Source organism: Drosophila takahashii, chromosome 3L (genome assembly GCF_030179915.1).
Source record: "Drosophila takahashii strain IR98-3 E-12201 chromosome 3L, DtakHiC1v2, whole genome shotgun sequence".
NCBI classification, from domain to species: domain Eukaryota; kingdom Metazoa; phylum Arthropoda; class Insecta; order Diptera; family Drosophilidae; genus Drosophila; species Drosophila takahashii.
In genome coordinates this window covers 10,728,763-10,750,517 of record NC_091680.1, presented here as the reverse complement: position 1 = coordinate 10,750,517, position 21,755 = coordinate 10,728,763, and the positions used below count along the sequence as shown (strand labels likewise).

Sequence of the window (21,755 nt, the reverse complement as noted above, 5' to 3'; positions counted from 1 at the left end):
TTAGTAATAATGTTATTATTTTGAATACCATTCAATTTATTAATTCAATATTCAGTCATTTAATTATTTCGAATAAAATATATGTTAGTAAATAAAAAGCTTCATTAAATTATTTTAAATCTAACATTCAACATGGTGTGAAAATATGTTAATCTCATATTATTTTTCTCGAGTGCAGCTCACAATTGCAGTTTGCAATTACCCGTTGTCGATGTTGTTGGTGCTGCTGTTGTTGATTATTAAATACTTTATTGCTCGGCTTGTATTTGAAAAGCGCGCCCAAGAATTAAAGTTGAAGTCGCTGCTTCTTTTGTGGAAGCGAAATGAAGAAAAGGAGCGAAGAAGGGGTAGCAGAAAGAGCTGAGACCTTTGTTTGGGTTAGACTGCATTAGGTTGCATGCAACGGGGCCATAGAAAGTGCCACCGAACCCACTGAACCCACTGGGAGATTCCTCATAGCGAAGTCAGCAGCGAGACTTGAGCACGCACCAGACACGCAATAAATATATATGCGATATGGGATATATAGACGGGTATTTCCAGTTGTAGATGGCGAAGGGTGGTGCATTTGGAAGCTATCACTTTTCTGGGTTTTTATGCTGCACTTCTCTCCTTTAATCATGGGCACAAACCATATGGGAACTGTGTCTGCGCCTGGGATTCGTTGGATTCAGTTCGTCCTTGAGTTCCATTGGCAACACGATGTCGAGCGACCTCGGGGCGATACTACCTATTGTCAAACAATCCAAACTATGGTAACTATGGTAATCACCTCAATTATTCGGCTCGGTGCGATTACCCACTAAATAACTCAATAAGAGTTGATGAACTGGGTTAGGGAAAACTTTATTCCCACAGCCTGGAATGCTCTATTAGCATAAATATCAAGGTTGCAGTTTCGAGTCCAGCTTACTAGAAATTGAGTTGGGTTAATACCTAAGAAATACATTAGTTGGGCTTAACGGAAAAAATCATTCCTAATCAAAAATAGTCGAATCAAATATTTTTAAATACATTTTGCATATTATTTTAGTTTAAACTAAATGTAGTGTATTTCAAACTCATTTTTTAATAGTGTACTTCCTTTAGATATTGCGATGGCAATGCCATGCTCTCCCTCTCTTTGGCTCTCTTTTCGTCCTCTCAGCAAGAAATAAGGGTTGACTGTCGGTAAATTTCCGTTGTTATTTGCATTTAGCAAGGATATTTAAGAAGGGGAATATTCGAGGATATCCTGGCGGTTTGCTTTTGCATAAAACATATTTTTTGAACTTCTTTCTGGAAGTTGTTTTGCTTTGTTTTCCCTTTTTTTTTTTGTTATGATTTAAACAAAAGCCGCTAATAAATTGCAACCCTCTCGCACGCGACTCTCTCTTTCTCTCTTCTTTTCTGCCCCCAATTTAATTTCTCCCTCTCTTTTATGCTCTCTCCGGAAATTGCTTTTAATGGTCGCTTTTAGAATGATTTTTAATGTTCACTAAATTGCGTCATAAAACTATTTGCGAAGCATTTTTCCAACAGGCTTTTCTCAGGCCTATTGAAAAAGTGAGGGGGTGGTGATGGGGGGAATTTCCCCACGCTGGGCGCCCCTAATTTTTGGGGCCACATTTTCCGCTGCATTTTTCCCCCACACAGCTGCATTTTGAGGATATTTGCAACCCCCTCCGAAGAGAGGGAGCGAAAAAAAAAACAACCCGCACTAGAGACATCTGTCTGGAAAAGTCTCTCTCTCCCTCGTTCTATTTTCTCTGTATTTTCTCTCACCGCTCTCTCGATTTTCTCGAGCGGAGAGCAAAGGAGCCGCTTTGGCTGCCGTCGACGCCTTCAGTAATGGAAATATTTTACCCAGTTCAGTACTCCATTTCAGTCAGTTAGCCGACGTTAGTTTTTCGCAGACGCTTTTCCGCCTAGCAGTATTTCTACCCGAAAAGAAAAAAAAATGTCAAAAATTACCTAATTAGTAGGGAGTATCCCCAGACTAGTCGTCACATAAATTAGATAAAACACAGTAAATACAAAAATACAAAACAAGTGCCGCAGAATTTCGCAAATTTAACAACCATCGCCACGCCCCCCGCCCCTCGCGTACGTGTGTATGTATTCGCCTGTCTGCCGCCGCTGCCGCAGTCGACGTCGCTGCCACCGCTTTAATATCCCCAAAAACGTCCCTTAAAATCATATACATATATATATATTTTTTATATATCCATCTACACACAACCAGCGATTAAAAATATATCGCGAAAAAAAACAAAAAACGAGATACGGACTTCAAAGTGAAATTCGAAATTCCTCACCCTCTCGACGTATTGATTTTTTTCCGTCATCTTCATATTTATCGGTGCCAAAGTGTTTGTATACCGTCCAAAAACAAAACACACTCATATACAAGAACCTAGTTCCAAACACACACGTAAAAGAGTCCGTTTCACTGAGCATTCTGCCTTAACTATATATTTACCTAATACATAATTGAAGAGGAGCGGCTAACTAGGGACATAGTTAGCGGGACCTGGTTAAGTCCCCCCATATCTCGCCACCCCCAGAAAGTAACAACACATCAGCAGAATGAGCAGCTACACTGCCGCCCAGTATTACAAGACCACCAATATGATTACCTCGAATGAGATTTACTGGTAAGTTGATTTTGACTGTTGGAATTCGTCCTTTGTTTTATGTCAGTTGGCAAATTAAGTTTCTGCAAGTTTAGGGGACATTTTTGGGTGCTGGGAGGAATATATAATTTTAAATTGCAAAGGGACTTCTGTTATAAAATTGATGAAGCCAATTATTTAGTATAAGTCTTAGAAATGTATAGAAATTTTACAGAAAATATGTCTTTTTAAAACTATTTTTAAAATGGTAAATTTATTGAAAATTTTAAAAATTAAATCTTAAATTTAAATCAGTCTATTAAAAACATAAACTGGATATTTTTTGGAATTTTTTAAAATATATAAAACTCAAAATCCTTGAAAAAATCTTCTGTATATTTTCAATAAAAAAAGTATTTTTTGGTAAAACAATATTTTAAATTTATATGTTTAAAAGTAGTAAGCTCTCCTATTTCGTAAATCTGCTATAATTTTCCCTTAGTGTATTATCCTTTTTGCACTTGTAAGAGCTCTGTCTGCCCACGCAGCCCCCTTTTCACTCCTCCAGATTTTTGCAACTGAAGTGCCAGAGTTCAAGGTTCGATTAGTTTGGCTCGAGGACAATTGTGACGCAATTGCTCTCTCTCTCTGTCTCTCTCTCTCTCTCTCAGCTGGACGAAGCAGCGAAAATTAATGGTATTTCTGTACGCTCTGCAGCTTCCCAGCCACGCCCCCGCCCACGCCCATGCCCCCTTTTGCCGCCCCCTTTTTTTCGGCCCCATCAATAGTGCACTTTTGATGGGCTAATGCCCACACACCACGCTTGCCTCATAGTCGAACGAAAAAAAACAAAAGCCCCAGCATATCCATGGCTTTTGATAACAACAAAAGGTCGGAGCCGCCTTCAAACGCCCACGTCCACGCCCACACAGAGCTCATCCAAGTTTTCCCAGTCGTGGGCGTCCATCTATCTCCCTCTCTCTCTGTCGGTTTACCCCTTTCCCTCGCTGTCGCTCCACCAAAAAGTGGCCGCACTGAAGTATGCAAGTGATTTTCAAACAATTCCCCCGCATACATTTTATATGAGAAATACTTGTTGTGTTTGCAGCCGTATACTCCTGCATATTTTATGAATTTCTTTTAAAACAAAAGAAGTTGGTAATTTTGTTTTTAAATAAACGAAAAATATTTTTGCCCACCGCTTTATGCAACAAAAAATTTGCAGAAAATACCAAAAAGTATGCAATAAAGTTTGGCAACAAATGCGGCTTAGTTCCCCAATTGGCTGCATAGGTGGCGCTTGGTGGTGGTTTCGTTCGTAAGCGAAATGTTTGGTTTCAGGAAAAGTTGGAAAATAACTAAAAACTTAAAAAAAAATAGTTCAAGCTGAAAAAACACAACAGAAAATTGTGCAAAAATATGTATGGAGTGTACGCAATTCAGAAATTATCTTGTAACATAAAAGTTTCCCACTAAATTTCCAGAAACTTCCGAAAAATATCTAGTTTTGTGGCATGGCCTGTGCAGCACATGAACCTTGAACTCTGGCATTTTTCGTGCATAAAATACATACAAAATGTCTATATATAATGTTGTTTTGCATGGCCAGTGGATAGAAGTGGGTGGTTGGTGTTATGTAGATGGTGGATGGTACGATATAACAGCAGAACTCCCACAACGTAGGCACGCTCATGGAAATTCCAGCGATAAACACGTGATTATATGTACATAACCGTCAATGGGTCTCTGCGGCACAGACAACATTATCTAATCCACTGATAGTGCACCCCAAAGAATAACATTTGTAGTTGGTGACCAACGGGGTTTACAATATCCGGGTTAGTTTAATTATCGAACAGATAAGCACAGGTGGTACAATTCATTGTTTTATTAAATCGAAGTAAAAGGAAAATAATCTTTGCTCTAGTGCTTCGACAATCGATTCTTTATTGCATGGTTGTAAATGTTTTTCCATTTCCCATTGCATGTACTACACTATCTATTTTAAGATCTGGCTTATTATCTTGCACAACCATTTCAAATAAACAGCGTAATCAAAGATAATTAACTTGTGAGCGCTTTACAAAACATATTTAATAAATATACATAATAATTATTAATATTTACCCAGACAATCCAAGGTTATAAAATATACCTTTGTACATATTATATAAAGTTGCATAATTATTTTTGTTTACGATCAATATTCCGATCTCGACTGTCGAAACTTGGTTTATATATGGATATGCTGCATTATATCTGCTAATTAAGGTGAAGGAATGAAATAAACGTATTTAACAAAAATTTGTGTTATTATCATGAACTCAGAGAGCAATAATCTAAAATCTATAAATTCCGTAGCAATATTCGTCATGTTTTTTTGTCGTTATAGATTGCACTGCCTAAGGCATTTTTATTAGCAGCTTTTTTATTCCTCTTCCTGTAAAATATAGATTAAGGTGATGCTTAGTCACCCAATTGCACAGGTGAAAAAAATATGCAAATTCGAACTAGCTTTTTGAATTGTAGATATTTTCGAATGGGTAACTATGAAAAAAAAAACTCAATTAAAAATAATTGCATTTCTCCCTTTTGTTTGTTTTCGGTTTTCCTTGTAAGCGCGTGTTATTCAATACGAAGCCCGGAATTATTCCGATTACTGGATAGCATCAACTGTTTGACATTTCCCCTCCACGCGATGGGAAGTGTTTTTTTTTTTTTACCTCTTTCTCTGTTTTCCTGTCTCTCCGCTGTTCATTATTCTCAAATCTCTTACCCCGTGCCCCTCATTATCGTCGTCGTAGTCGGGGAGTTGCAACAGACTTTTCCAGTAGTTGAAAGTCGTGGGATTATTTAATGACTTTCTCACTTTTACTGCCTCCATTGTTGAGTTGTTGTCGCTGAGCTCTGTGCTGTGGTCTTGTTGGCTGCCCTATTCCGTAAGGTGATTACTCTGGACAGTGATTACTCCGATACTCCGATCACGTGACCCACAGCACCGACGTTTTCACATTTTCCGACGTTCATTGGACGGCTTAGTTTACTTTGGTCCAGCGCTAATTGAATGCCAGACTTTCGGTGGATTGATATGCCTAAGAGAAATGTGGATGTTAAAAGCAACCTGATATTCCAGGTACACAGTAAAAGTGTTTGGTAATTCGTTTAACGGTTTTTTGAGTATTTAAGTATTTAGGTATTACCAATTAAAACAGTTTCCTGACAGCAAAATGGTCCAACATAAATACATTTTACCTGATAATACTGTGTTACAATATTTCGGATTTACTAATTTACGTTGATAGGATTTAAAAAATCTTATTCGATTATAATCAATTTTAATATTTTTTTTTTTAGCGGAGTTATAAACGAAAGAAGAAATATATTTTGTTTATGCTTAAACTCATTTATCTTTTATCATTTAAACTTATAGGCCAAACAAAGTATATCTTTTGATGGAAGCTTTATGAATTTTAACAAGTATCTAAGATTATTCATAAATGCAATGCAAATTGGATGTGAAATTCATCCCATGTTAACACAAACTTAAAAGCGATCTGCATTTTTCCGTATGTAGATGTGAAATTAAATCGATTACTTCCCGTTTCAACTGGATCCTCAGGCTCTCTTAAGCCCCCTCCTTCGCCATCACCATTTTTATAGGCTTCTGGGTTTGTAGGCCTAATGCAAAAAAGCAAATAAATTCAGATGAGGTGTGCTGCATGCCCGAAATCAAAAACCCGGTGAGCATCGCCGCATGAAAGCATCTAAATTAAAGTGCGAAACCAGTTGGGGAAGTTGACGTCATGCATGTGGGCGGCAGAGGGCGGGGGGAGGGGAAATCACTGGATGGGGCGGGGGTATCAAGGGGGAGTGGCGGAAAGTTGCCGGTTGCCGGTTGGCACACACCAAACAGCCAAGTTAACCAGTTCTTGCAGCAGTTGTTGTTCGTCGTCGTCGTCCTAGTTATGTATGAGCCAAATTTCTTGGAGCCGGCTTTTTAGTCAGTTGCTACTCGCTTCTTGAATGCCCACCTACCGCCCCCCAGCGCCACGCCCCTTTCTACACAGGCACTCCCAGTTTATCAGAGTTAGCATGCACAATAAGATTACAATTAGCGCTAACGATTTTACGTTTATATGGGGAGTTACTTAAAGTGTTAATATAATATTAAAAATAATAAAATAAATTTTAAGTCATTTGTAATCTGTCAAATAAATTTCTAAATATTAAAATTATTATTTCCAGTAATGATGGTTTTAGATTTTGTTATTCATAAAAAACATAGAAATCAATAACTATTTTTTTGCAGTGTAAGCAAAGCTAAGAACCAACTGAAAAGTGTTTTTGTCTTGCTTAGATTTCCCTTGTTGTTTCTTTTGTTTCGTTTTGTTGCTTGCTGTTGTTGCCCAATTCAGCAGCAATTTCAGACTCGGACGCAGACGCATTGTTGTTTTCAGTTGGCTGTGTAATTTGCATTGAATTGAAGCTGACGAAATGCAGCCTGCCACTGCAATTTCTATAGAAATAATCAGACTTACCCTAAAAGGGTTTAAGAAAGGCAGCACGGCTACCTGGTGAAGTCGAGCGATCAGTAGGAAGCCATTGACCCATGAATCAAGAGATATACCAATGTGTACATAATTACTTGTTATACATATGAGAAATGAGATCTTTGGTTGAGGTATTGAGTTATAAGCAAGCAACATATCAAGTGATCACTTATGTAATTATTGAGAATTTGTACAAGTGATCAACTTAGATGAAATACTTCAAAAAATTTACTATAGATCATTAAAAGTTGTTAAAAATATTTTGTATTTAATCCTAAATTTTATTAAAAGGGGAAATACATTACATTGCGGAGAAATTCAACCATTCGAAAAATAAATCCCCTCCCCTTTAATTAATTTTAAACCTAATTTAGCAAGCCGCTTGGTTGCCTTTTCCCCTACTGACACTTTAATAGACTCATCAAAAAGACAAATTATATAATTACAATCAACCACGGCCCAACAATTATGAATCTCGTCTTCTACCTGAATTACTCAACACAAGTCTTTTCACTATTTGAAGACTCTTTCAAGTTCATTAGCTTCTGTTCAAAAAAGGCAACAAACAATCAAGTCAAATAGAATACAAGAGAATCAGAAGAAAGGCAGCGAAACATTCACTGACCAACCAAAAATAGTAAATGAACAAATGAATTTCGCATAATGATGACCATTTGTGTTAGTTTGGATTATGTAAAGCTCTCGAGATTTGTCTTTCTCCAGGCGATTTCAGCGCCAAACAACATCAAGATGAGCCAACAGAAGGGCGGCATGGAGAGGAGTGCGAGAAAACAAAAGAAAAATTGAGAAATTGATTTTCAATTGGCAGAGAGGCAGACGAAAAGTAATAATAATAAGCTGCTAATCGCTTGTAAACATGAATTTTCCAATGAAAAATTCAAAATTAAAATCGGTGGAAAAGGCACGAGAGCGGTAATCATAAACAGACACCTACACGGAGGAAAATACACAGTTCTTCAGAAAACAAAGTGATTTTGAATGAAATATATAACTTTAAAGCTTTTAGGTTGAAAGTGTGATATTAGTTTGGAAATCTTAAATAACCCATTTTTGACCTTGTTTTTCGAAGCAGGGTCACACTTAATAAAGTAATCTAATAGTTTGTTCTTTATAAAAATAAATAAGATGCCATTATTTCTCGTATATGGAATATTATTTCATTTTGGCTACATTATTTTCTCTCTGCTGTTGTAGTGGACGGAGTGAGGGTGGTTGGCTTTTGTGGGCGTGTGATACGTGATTTAGAGCCTAACGAGCACCGCAGAACCCTTGTGGGCGAACTTTCCCAATGTGCCACTTGAGCATCGAGCGATTCAGAGCCGCCGCTCGTTGATTGATGAAGGCGCCAGTGGCGGTATGGAAGCAGCTCCACAAAAATAAAAAAAAATTTAACCACTGGGGGGCTGTCCAGCGAAAGGGGAAAAAGGGGTGGTGGGAGTATATTTTTTTTATTTTTTTTTCATTCATGGTCCCAGCACCACAACAAGTGAAGCGCGGTGGGCAAGGCGAAGTGCAAGTGAAAGTGAAGTCTCGGCGATTCCGATTCCAATGAGTGCGAGTACTCGTACTTGTACTTGATGAAACCACAAAAATTTCCCACTAACATAATTTTGTTGTATCTTTTGTATCTCGCACAGCACCGCAACCCCTTTTTCCTCAGCAGTGTTGCTCTTTCATGTTTTCTTTCTTTCGACATTTTCATTTGTATCTCATCATCCGTCACTGGCTCATCTTCGTGCGCTTTACTTTTGATTTAATTGAATGAAAACACAAAAAAAGCTTTGGTTAATTTTTGACATCGAAGATTGGTATACTCTTGTAGATTGATAATTTCTACGGAAGGTGTGATTTCTTTTGTAATTTCGATTTTAATTAAATGATTTTGAAATTATTATACAAATTACTAGAAAGTTTTCTTTAGGTCTATCTTGAAAATATCTAGGTTTTACTTTTGATCTAATGTTGCAGTTCGATCTTAAACATTATCTTGGATAGGATCCCTTTAAATTTCAAAATAAAGTAAACAAGAAACTTTCATATTAATATTTTATAAATCAACCAAGTTATGATTTCTGCAAAAATTGATTATATTTAATTTTTTCTTTAATAATTACACAACTTTCATTGATTTGACTGATAAAGCAAGACACATTCGGTCCAGTTGTAAGATTTCTTGGAAGCGAATTATAGCAAAAATCTGTGAAAGTGAAACCAGTAGTGATAGGTCTTAACTTTAAGTACCACCTTGCGAGGGTATAGAGAAATGCCCTAATGACAGGGGCGAGGGAATCTCGATTGTGATGTGATCGTGATCGTGATCGTGATCCGATCCCTTGCCCGATATCTACCCTGTCGGGCTTCATTAGCCGCGCTCCAGAGACTCAGAGACCATCGAAGCCCATTGTCTCGCATTTTGTCTCCCAGCAGCGTTCACTTTCTAATGAGCCCAAAAGCCGGCGTACAGTAGTGGTATAGTAATATAGCATAGGCAGTAGGTAAGCCGTGTAGCCATGACCGAATGAGCAATTCAATGGCCCCGCCAGCAGCAAGTTGAAGGTAGGAATCGGTTAGCTATACTATATATATATATTAAAGTAGAGGGGTATTCCGGGGATCGGGGATCGAGAGGGGGCCCTAAGCTCTTGCAATCGTTTTGCTGGGTTTTCTGTTTTCGGGGCGGACTGAAGGTCTGTTGTTCAGGTTCCTCATTTTCCCATCTGCCCGCCCTTCGTCTGTTTACAAATTGGGTTCAAAATGCCTAAGGTCAGGCGAGCGAAGACAACGGCTGGGAAATGGGGGTTTTAGTGGGGGGCAAACGTGGTAATCGCATAGTTAGTAACTACACACGACAGAGCTTTCGCGATGTTTACTAATGAAATATAAAATGCGTTTCATATGTGAGATACACTAAGGCAGTGGGGAGTTTAAAGAGTTGGTTGGCAGAGAAATGTTTAGACATTTAATGGGAAATTCTAATTTTTTAGAAATAATATGTTAGGGTTCCAAAATAAGGAGCCTATTAAATATACATTCTCAGCATTTTATATCTATTTAATTCAGTTTTCAAAACTATTTATTATGATTCATATAATGATGATTACTAAGGGGCTTTTGTATGAGCTCTGGGAATAAATTAAATCAACTAATTTCCTTTAAAGTCACCTGTTAGCTTTATACATACCCCATTGTCTGTTCCAAAGCGTCACTTTGTAAGATGGCTTCACAAAGAAAATAAATTACCGTCTAATTAAAGATTCCCTCCATCAGGTATTGCTACCCCTGCTGATGGCTGCGGATTAATTAAAATACCTTGGCCAACCCTCGCCGCACTGGGCTTTTGTTGTTTCTTGGGGGCTGTCATCATCGTTGACGGCTGTTTATTGTTTCATAACAGCTGAGACTCGGCCCAGACAAGTATGGCAAATGGGTTTGTGTACCTTGTACCTAATGCGTTAATATCAGCTAGCTTTTGGGCCGAGATGAGGTTGAGGGGGCTGCCTGTACAGGGAACAACTGTGGCAAAAGTTTTGGTTTTATGTGTGCATATGTTTACGACCCGAGTTTTAACGATGCCGCAGCTATGACAGCGTCCGCATTACAGAGAGATAAAAACGGGGTCATTTTTGTTTTGATATTATCAAATCAAAGTTAAATTTCGAGTTATAACAAATATATATTTTGTGTATGACGAAACGAATATATTTATTGTACGGTTTTTGTACTTTTTATTTTAAAACTAAAAAAAAAGTGAAGATCTGCAATAGTAAAGTTTAAAGAATATTTAAAAAACTAATTTGTTGAAGTTTGAGATGAAGGTATACAAATTTTTGTATAAAATATTTGTGTAGAACAAGTTAAAATTATTGAAATAAAATTTGTAAATTATTTTTATAGTCAATATATCTGGTTCCTCTAATATTTATTTAAATATTCGCCGATGATTTTTAGTAAAATGTATTTTATAGTTATTGCCTTGTTGGTTGACTTTTAAGATCTAGCTTTTCCTGAAATAAAAAAGCCTTAAAATAGGTCGTTAAAAGCGTACAACAATTGTTTTCTGTGGAGCAGCAGGTTTCAATGAAAAGTCAAAACAGGCCGCAGGTCCGGATATAAATGGTTTGTTGTCTGAAACGCACACAGATACTCAGATACTCGGATACTCGGATACTTGGATGGCCATACAGTCATCGGGCTTAACGCTTGGCTCAGCCGCTGAGCGGAGCGGAGTGAAGCCAGTGAGGCATTACGCTGCCCATTTTGTTAGCGGGCCGCCGCAAGCGACTAACTACCAACTACCAGGGACCCACTACCAACTACCAAGTAAACTAACAGGCCGTAATGCCGCACACTATCGCGCACATGCCTCTCCATATGGCACATGTAGACGTCAGCAGTAAAAACAATAAAAATGAAACAACAAAAACATCGCCAGTGAAGCGCCCCCGCTCGCCCTTCAGCGCTCGTTTAGTGCGGTTCGCTCGGTTCGTGAGTCACCTGAGCGTAACGTAAGCCCAGCTTACAGTTCGACTGCGAGCGCAGCCACAATCGATATACCCTCGACTCGGGGGTATTATCATTTTTTGGTCGAAATTGTGTCACGTTCTGGGGTGGCATTGGTATGCGATCCCTTTTAGGGTTGCTTATCTAAAAAATGTTGTAATAAATATATATTTTTGAATTACTTAATGGTTCCACACGATTTAGGTCAAGGGTCAAGGATCTTTAAAGCCCTTGCACTTTGTCTATATCGCTGCATAAGTCTACATATTAAATTTTTATATTTTATAAATTTAATTTTTGAGGTTAATATAATGGGTTTCCTAATAATAATAATACCTGACGGATATATTGAATTTTTATACATTATACATTATACAAAAAATAAATTGAAGATGAGAACTGCAAGTTTTTATAGAAGAACAAGTATTTTCAATTTGTATAGGCTTTATATTCTGTTGATCATTTATTTAAGAGTGCTAAATCTTCGATCCTATAAACTGAAGACTATATTTTGTTTTTGGCACAGCACACGCTTTTAATGCAGGGTCTCCCACTCGCTCTCCCTCTCATTTTTTCGCGCTCACCTGCACTCACTTGCAGCAGCTGTTTTGCTCCATTCTCCGAGAGCCGAGCTTTGCGCTCTTTGTATTTCTTTTCAATTTTGAGTTTGGCTTGGAAGCGGATTTTTGTAAGTGTGTGAGATTCGGTCGTTTGCATACAAATTTACACCTCTTTACGACGGTTTGTCGATTTATGTGTGTGCGTATTTTCGGATCTGTTTTGCAATTACCCAATTTGACAATGGAGTCAAGTGGGAAAAACACACAACGCTCGAGAGCTCCCTCGTTGGAGGCTTTTTAAAGCGTTTTAAATCTGAATCGAGTTCATTTTCGTTCGCTTTAAAATGCAAATAATGAGGATAATTGAGCGGTTGACTTTCTAGTAGCTGCTGCACTTTAACGGTGGGTTATATGGTGGGTTATATAATGACAATTAGACCCACTGTGACAGCACACGTCAACGCTTATAAATATGTAGGAGAGAGCTAGCTGCAGGTAAATGCACAGGTGTGCGACTGCTTAAAATTCATATTTAGATAAGTATTGTAAGTACTTTGTTTCAGAAGATATATTCCTTTTTTTATACTAAGCATGGTGTTTTTCCTATTTTATATTACTCTCAGACTAACTAAAATATGTGTAATATATTACATTATTAAAAATAGGAGGTACGAATTATTTAAAACCGTAAATTTAAAATTATATTTTTTTTATTCTTTAAATCAGAGAGAGATAAAAATGAGAAGTATAAAATATAAGCATGGCATCATTGAACTTCTTATATTTTTGGTCCAAGGATAAAGTAATCTTTTTTACGTTTTCGATCTGTGAAACAGATCAAGTGGAAAATGACAGCTTGGTACTTCATCGTTATACCAAATAATAACAGTAATGAGCCAGCTTATTAAATTTTTGGATAAACTTAATCCTGTTGTATGTTTTATTTTTCCGTTTTCTGATCTTTGAAACAGATCAAGTGGAAAATAACAGCTTAGTACCCTTAGTATTAAGCATAACAACAATATTAGCCAGTGCTTTTAAGTAGCCCACAAACTTGGCCAATAGGCAATACAAATACAAGCTGCTCTCACCCATACACCTGCACTCTCTCCCACTCTCTCTCGCTCTCTTCCCTCCATTTCGAGATACTCGCAGCAGTTTGTTTTGTGGCTCAGATACTCAGATACTTTCAAAGCTTCGTGGAGGCAGCACACACGTCGCTCTGCTCGCCGTTTTTCGTTTTTCCGCTGGCTACACACCTTTCGCAGTCGCAGTTTGCAGCGCTGCCCGCGTCGCGTCGCAGTCGCCGATCGTGTGTGTTTCAATATATTCCGAATATATTGTTTAATTAACGCTTTTTTTGGCAAACCCAAAAATATAACGAAATTTCGAAATTGAATTTTTTATGAATTCAATGCAAATTAAAGTGTGTATGTGAGTGCTAAATGAAAAGATAACAAATCAAATAAAGAAAAAAAAGGTTTAAACAAAAACCTCGAAAATTGCCAAATTTCCTACACGCATAGCTATTTGTTTATTAATTTGACATCGTTGTGTCACCGCCAAGCCACCGAAATAAATCAAATAAAGCACAATAAAACAAAACGGAAACAAGCCACAATTTTAGTTGTAAAAAAAATAAAATATAATTAAAGAGAAAATCGCCTTTCTCCAAGCGTCGAGTGTATCACAAAAACAATAGTGCCGCCAACAGCAAAAAAATATAAAATAAAATAAAACACAGTAGCGGGAGCGAAAGAGACGGGGCTAGAGAGCGGGATCGGTGGAAAGAGCGGGATCCACGGCCACTGCCCCGTTACGTTTCGGCAAACACACCAAAAACAAAAAACAGAAGAAAAAAAAACCCGAAACAAACAACACATAAATCGCGTGTGTTTTTTGTATTTTTCATGTGTGGATCCAACTGGAAATTTCTATTATTTTGTAATTGAATTCATAGAAATTGCTTGGGGGCGCTGTTTTTTTTTTCAAAGTCGAAAAAATTTTCAGGCATTCCCTGGAAATATCTGCCCGAATTGACCGCCAAAATTGCTGATTCACCGATTTAGCATAAGGCCAGGTGTAAAGGGGTTTACTTTTTGAATCACCTTTTGTTTGGCCTGTTGGCACTTAAAATGCAACACTCGTAAACACTTCAAGCGATTTAAATGGTTCATAAAGATACATTAAAAGCAGTCAGAACTTATCACCGTATCTCACTTTACATTGAGAACAATGAAAATGTTGTTCGGAAGCAAAGAAGCCATCGATTCTTCATTTTGTGTCCAGGATCCTTATGTATCAGTTGAAAGCTAAAAACTAAAATGTTACAATTTTTAGATACAGAAAGAGAGAGAAAAATAAACCTTCTTTAAAACTATATTTTGCCATTCCAACCATTTTTTTTTTGTTTTTATACCAAACTTACTAATTTTAATCAATAATTTTTAATTCAAAATATTTTTTATAAATGTTATCGGGTATTTCTTAAAATCGTTGTGTTTTTGATATTTTATTGTCTTAATCAGCTGATTCAGAAAGGTAAACAAAGCTTGGAAAGCCAAAAGCCGTTGATCCAAAAAAAGTGGTATCAATCTTTGAGCTCTCTCTTTTTTGCTCACTCTCTTCGCCCGTTAAAATAAAAAAATCAACGGTGATGCATTTTCCAGTACGTTTTCGCTGCCTTTGGATTTTTGAATCACTTTGCTTTTGATTTTGAGCTTGCGTTTTGAGTTTGCTGTGTGACGTTTGCTCTTTGGCTGCAGTTGTTGGCTTTTTCGCTTTGCCTTTCGGCCAGGCTTGTATAATCGCTTGCCACCCAATTACGCTGCGTCGCCGCATTCGATGTTTGTTGCATATTGTGTTTCCACTTCCTCTTCCGCTGGGAGAGAAAACGGAGACAGATAGGAAAAAGAGAGGGAGAGAACGGCTGGAACGAGAGAGAAAGATGGAGGGAGTATATTCGTGCTTTTTGTTACGTGCGCCGTTACTAATGACACGAAAGTGAATAAAAAGCATTGAGCACGGGCTGTCCCTCCCCCTTCCTCTTCTTCCGCCTCCCTCCCCGCCCACTTCCCCTAACCCTACCCTCAAACACCGGGAAAAAAACTATATTAAAAATGGTTTACCTAATATATTAAATCGTTTTAAATTTTGTTACATTTAAATCTAAAAAGGCAAATTTATAGATTAGTGGAAAATGTTAAACCTTTATTATGGTCATGGAAATATAATGTTCGATTTATTGGTGATCAATATAAAAATATTTAATTTCTTTTACTAAATTGGGGACTAGTTTTTTCTATCTGCATCGAACTCCGCTGCTTGTTTCCAAGTATTTGTGTGAGAGCGAGAGAGAAGAGCACAACAAATAATTATAAATTAAATAATTATACAACACAAGCAAGAAAACAGCTTTGCAACTGATTGTGGCTGCCGTCGCTGCTGTTTCTCCTACCTGCATTCGCCGCTTTTGCTGCTTTTGCTGCTCGTGCAGTGGAACACCTGTAAAGCAAAGGCAGCTCTATCTGCAACAAAAGCTGCAACTATAGCAACCTTAGCCGATGCTTATGTCGTGCTCTAGAGCGGATGCAGCTTTAGATATAGCCATCAGAGCCCCAAAGCTCTGACCATATAGCATATACTATACACAGTGATCGCTCTCGAAACTCAACTTCGGAATACAATTAAAATTAATAGCGACAATACACCAAAAACAAAGACAGCAGAACGTTATTTTATATTCTTTATTAGGTTTTATTGATCTACGAGACAGATGAAAAAGAACATTGATTGTAATGGAACCTGAATCTCTGACAATTATATTTTTTAGTATTTTTAAATGATATTTTAAAATTTACGCTATGTACTTCGTTTCATTATGAACATTTGAGAATTAGTCGAAATAACTACCATAATAAAAACTACGACTTAATGCATTTTATGAATGTATACAAAGTGTATTCAAAAAAATTTAATTTTGTGATTAATTTCTGTCTATAACTAAATGAAAATTTCTGTTCAGTTTTTACCCTTGAAAGAAGAAAATTAAAAAAAAAACACCCAAAACTTTACTACTAAGTTCTTTGAAAAAAATTACCCGTAATTCGCTAATTAACCAAAAACCACTGTAATTTAAAGTGAACCAGAAAAACAACAGAATTTTCTTATAAACTTTAAAACACCGAAAAACTTGTTCGACAAAATTGCAATTACAAACTAAAGTTTCTCAGAAGCAGACAAAAAACACAGAATAATAAAAACAAAAAAATAGAAGGAAAAACAAGTTGAAACTGTTCTAGTCACTGGCAACACAGCAGCGGCAGCAGAAACAACTAGAAAAGCCACAAACACTAATAGTTGCTAAATAACACAAATATTCAGCTTTTAGCATTCAGTTGTTCTTTTCGAGCTGTGCGCTTGAGATTAGTATTTTTTATGTTTTTTTCTGTATTTTGTTCGTATTTTGTGAGTGGGCTCCGGCAGCATTCTAAGCGATTGTGATTGAGAACTCCCCTGAAGCGTTTATATTCTCGCATATTGGCAGTAGGCGACTTGTTTTGGCCAATAATTCCATGACTTGTTCCAAGGCTGGGCCCCGTGAGTCGTGAGATTAAGCGAAATTCGTTTGTTTGAACAGCTTTTTACCCGATTCATTCGGTTCTTATGGATGGCATATATAGCATACGTACATATGGTTATGACGAAACAGAAACCAAAAACCAGAGACAGTCGCAAGTGTTGTCACAATTGTAACAGAGATGTCTTGGGATCGTTTTCAAGCTCTTGAGGCTCTCGAAAAAGGTTCTTGAACTTTACGACAAAATATATTAAAAGAAGAAAGAAAGTGTGGGGGCTTTTTAGCCGCGATTTCCATACATACATATTTATAGCCATATAGAGATCTTGATCTTGGGACAATAACACTTTTTATATGTTTGTATTTTTGTATATTTCCCTTTCTATGCATTGTTTTCGGTGCGAATTCTCACGCACTTTGCACATAAATTTTCATATGATTTATGATCACGCGGCCTTTGCCTTTGTGTGCAAAGTGGATCAGGTCAGTAGATTGCTAATCAGCTAATCAGATCGTGGGTGATTGTTTCTAGTAAAAATAAAAAAAACAAAAACCTAGGCCCACTGCCAGATCGCACTTTCCCAAGGCACGTTTTCGAGGTCTCATGTGTGTCTGGATCATTTCGGAATATATCGGAATATATATACCTGTCTGCTTCGGTGCCAAATCGATGTTGTTATGCCCGATGTCTGCGTGTCTGACATATTCAATTTGAATATTGTTTATTCGCCAGTCCCGGGCTTCCACTCTCTCTGCTGTTTAGCTGTTTCGCTTTTTTCCTCATTCATTTTTTCTAGTCTGCAGTTGACAACTTGCGACTTTTACTTGCGACCGACGATCAACGGATCGGCAATCGACGCTGACCCAAAAAGCAGAACAGCCGCAAAGTTGATTGAATGCGATTGCAAACTGCGACTCTCTCATTGAGGCTTTAATAAACAAAAACGGTTCTGTTTTTGCAAGTGTCATTCTGCACCACCCAGTGCCTAAAGCAATATGTGGGGTATGATGGGCTATAAGTCCTCCAAGATGATAGTACTTTTATACCCAAAGAAGCCCAGCTTATCGTTATATTTTTCTTTTTATAAAATTATATTTAATTTCAAGTAAAAGCGATTCCCATTTTATCTAAACTTAGATAATATCCTATATATATACATAAATATAGTCGAACGGCTAATCTTTAAATTAAGATCTACATTTTAAACTTTGAAAGATCACTGGTTTCAATGATTGATGCTTCTAACATACCTCGTGTATCTAATGAGACATATTTACCAAATTGAACATTTAAATAGCTGCTGACTTAGTTGGAATTTGAAATTGCTTCCAATTAAAATGTTTCGACATCTAACTAAAATCCACAACGACCCATATATGTCAGCTTAATTAATTCCATAACTATCCTTACTTGACAAGTGATTCATGTGCAAAAGGTGAATCAGTGCAGTTGAAATAAAGTTGTTGGTGTGCTAGAAAAAAAAGCACATTTTCAAAATTTATTTTCTTGGGTATTTAACAGTCTTGAAATGTTTTCCAAAAAAGTAAGCTCAGAATGATCTGTGAATTCTCTGCTGCTGCTCTCCTTTTCTCATTTTCTCTCTGTCACACTGGCTTTCTAACCCCGTCAATTGCCAGTCATAAACCGTATTCTATGAATTGTTTTTACGACAAGCGCGCTTTTTGAAGGGCATTCTCAATAGTTGACGTTCCGAAACGCTCGCTCCACACGGGGCGTATACGCAATATACGTGAACAATAAAATTGTGGCTTGGCTTTGGCTAAAGGAAATGTCACGGTGAACAAATTGCAATTATTATCGAACAAAATGCTTTATCTTAGGCTCTATCCACAACGCTGACTCTGAATTGTGACAAAAATAGAAATAAAACGAAACAAAAAGAATGTAGCCGCGCTACGCGACACATGGAATTCCAAAACTAAACCAAAGATAAAATGGCAAAGAATGATGCGAAGCTGCTCGTAAATAAATCAATAAACCCAATCAAAAAATCCAACATCGAAACGACAAAGAAAACAAATCAATTTGCAAATGAATAATCGAAAGTAACCATAACCAAACAAAGCGAAAAGAATAGCTAACACAAAAGGGGAAATTCCAATAATAATAATAAAAATACAATTGCATGACGGTGAAGGCGAAAGTCAAAGACAACGCCCCGCTCCTCTTGACCCCCCGAAACGTATGAAGAGTAGCCGAAACCACAATGTCCAGGTGTGACAACCACAAGTCCCGCCGCCAACAGCTGCCCGTTCCGGCGCCCCTGTCCTCCAACTCCTCGTCCCGCTCGCAAGGACACCATCATCACAACCACAACAACCACCACATCCACTCGAGCAACTCGGATCTGGGTGGAAGTGAGTCCTTTCTGCAATATTGCGACAGCGACAGCGAGAAGAGGCCACCGCCCATTGTGGTGGTCGTGGGCGATGGGCGGAGCCGAGTGCGGCGGGTGGTGCGCACCGCCACCAGGCACGTCACCGTGGTCAGCCTGTCCACCCGGCACAAGGAGACCCAGACGCACACCTCGCACCATGTGACGGCTGTCAGGTAAGCAAGCGCCACGCCGCGAGATCCGAATTCCGATTTCGATCCAGCTGGGCAGAGGCACTTAGAGAAAAAGCGTATGATAAATGCATTTAATTTTTTGTAAAATTGAATGTAGGAAAAAACTTGTTTGCAAACTATGCCGTAATTTTGTAAAGAAATCAAAAATCTGAATATAAATATGTAAAAAAGGTTTATTGCTATCACGATTTGAATATATATTTAATTTTGTAATTAGTTGGATTGTAATTGTATATAGGAAAATATTTTTGAGATATTAATATATGCTAGAAATCATCTGTAAACCTATTTAAAATTGTTTAACAATTTTAAAATATGGTTTCTAAAAGGCAGTTATTTTGGATTATTTATTAACTAATTTTAGGAAACCTACACAGTGGGGTACTTTAAATATTTGCTTAAATGCTTATATTATATACTTTTTGCTTTCAACATTGTTTCTTAACTTTCTAAAAAAAAACCTTAATAATAATTGTTTTAAGTGCTCCGCTTATCGCGCCCATTCGTTATTATCCGTTATCTTTATGGGACCCCGACATTGTTCTTGGGCCTGCAGCCGTTTTATGGGCTGACTATTCTTGGCCCAGCCAGCAAAAGATAAACCCCCACTCACTTATTTATTAATACGCAGGGTATCGGAGTGAACTGTAAATATTTATTGCGGGATGCTTGAGTCTTGGAATTTTGTTAAATTCCTAAATATCCGTTTAACTTCAAGGGAAAGGAATTTGCTTACAATTGATTGTACAAATAAAAATTATTATAACAATCAAAAGTTCTAGGAAAACCTTTAAATTTAATACTGGTATTTATAATATAAACTCAGGTTTGGTTTGAAACTTGTCTAAATTGAGATGTGGATTTTATGTGGACGCTAAGATCATAAGCTTGGTCATTTTACATAGCATAAAATGTAGCATATCTTGAGGCGTAAATCTTATGTAAATAGATAAACGTAAAATACATGCATTCCACAGGTAAAAAAATATGAAATCGGTTTAAGGAAGGGTAAAAATTAAGTGAAAATCAAATAAAACAAAATAGGTTCATTAAAAAATAGTAAAATAAATGTATTTTCTAAAATAACATGGGAAACTTGATGCTGTTTATAATAAACAAGTAAAACCAGCCATTACAAAACTTTAAGAATCATTTCTTCTTGAACTTAATGTCAATTTCTAGTTAGTTTTGGCAAAAAATTTGTTAAAATTCGTTTTTTGTCACTTGCATTGTTGAACGAAAAAACCTAAAAAGCAGTATGGAACCAACTATTCTGCACAACCTGCAAAAGGTTGAACAGTTCAAGTCTTTCGATCTCACGTATTTCCTCATAATCTACGCCATCGTTGTCCTAATGGTTCTGGGTATTCCTCTGGCGTTTCTATTGCAAAACAAGGGATCGCCCTTCGAAAGGAATCGTTATCGATTGGAAGCCAATCGTTTGGAGGAGGATACGATGGGAAGAAGCGAAGCCCGCCGACGAATCCGGGACTCGAGCGCCTAATAAGCTTTTAATATTGATGTTGATATTCATGGAAATACATTGAATGCGAGACAGCGGTCTGTTTGTAGTTTTTCCCAGCCCCCTAACCCCCAACCCCAAGTGTCTGGCCCGCTTGTGGCACACTCCATAAGCGTTAAGCCCCCTTTCAAAATGCACATAAAAAACCCGAGAAATCTAATGTAAAATCAATAATAATTACGGCGAGTAGGCCATCGGCGGTTGGGTCACGTCAACCGATTTGGACACTTGTTGCATACGAAAACAGGAGGAAGTCCGCTGCAGTTTTGGCTCGCGAGCGTCGACGGCCAAGTGTCAGCTGAGATACAAGATACATGAAACGAGATACGAGATACTCAGATACAGATACACAGATACTTGCCTGCTTTCGGATGGTCAAACAGACGGACGGACTTGAAAATTGAAGCCCCAACATGTGCAACGTGCAACGGCAAACAATTCGGGCGACGTGTGGCAGATGTTTTTCCTTCTCGCAAGCAGGACTCTTAAAAAATCAGAGGGATGCGAGGAGGAGAAGTGGCTACAATAACAGGCAAAACTACCTGCCGTTGTTGTCCTTTCGAAAATGTTGAAGAAACCCAAACAAAGCCACGCCAGGTGCAGCTGGAAAACTGGCCAAAAAGAGTGGAAAAAAGAATAGGCAACAAGGATGCCCCTTTCAATTTTCTGTTTTCGTTATCCTTCGGCAATCCTGCTGATCCTGTTTTTGCTTTTTTCAATAGGTGCAAATATGCAGCTGCCCTCGAATGTTTTGGAATGCCGATATTCTGGGTTGGTCCCGCTGCGAGAAGATTTCTGGTAGTCATTCAAATTGCATACGTACATAATGAATTATCTGA

General features: G+C 37.7%; 2 protein-coding genes and 1 long non-coding RNA gene across 8 annotated transcripts in view; 2 read left to right on the top strand and 1 right to left on the bottom strand.

Moving 5' to 3' along the window:
* siz (Brefeldin-resistant Arf-GEF family protein schizo) overlaps nt 1–21,755 on the top strand; it is a 47,430-nt gene that overhangs the window by 16,210 nt on the left and 9,465 nt on the right. The window contains exons 1-2 of one of the 6 annotated variants that reach the window (XM_017143781.3): nt 13,406–13,651; nt 18,647–19,376. The exons of 1 other annotated variant lie outside the window; for it this stretch is intronic. In XM_017143781.3, coding sequence (XP_016999270.2) covers nt 19,033–19,376 — 344 coding nt within the window. In that variant the 5' untranslated portion in view covers nt 13,406–13,651; nt 18,647–19,032. Of the gene's footprint in view, nt 1–2,220; nt 2,637–13,405; nt 13,660–18,646; nt 19,377–21,410; nt 21,715–21,755 lie in introns of those variants that run through there. 4 more of the 6 variants (XM_017143778.3, XM_017143777.3, XM_017143782.3 and 1 more) reach the window with 4 other exon arrangements.
* LOC138913020 (uncharacterized) lies at nt 5,250–12,643 on the bottom strand. Its single transcript, XR_011418588.1, has 2 exons — nt 12,250–12,643; nt 5,250–5,686 (listed from the first exon to the last, which is right to left on the bottom strand). It is a non-coding gene; the product is annotated as an uncharacterized lncRNA (long non-coding RNA).
* Nucleotides 20,573–20,959, top strand: LOC108058837 (uncharacterized). Its single transcript, XM_017143787.3, has one exon. It carries the CDS (start codon nt 20,653–20,655, stop codon nt 20,896–20,898), a length of 246 nt encoding a protein of 81 aa, XP_016999276.2. The 5' UTR covers nt 20,573–20,652; the 3' UTR covers nt 20,899–20,959.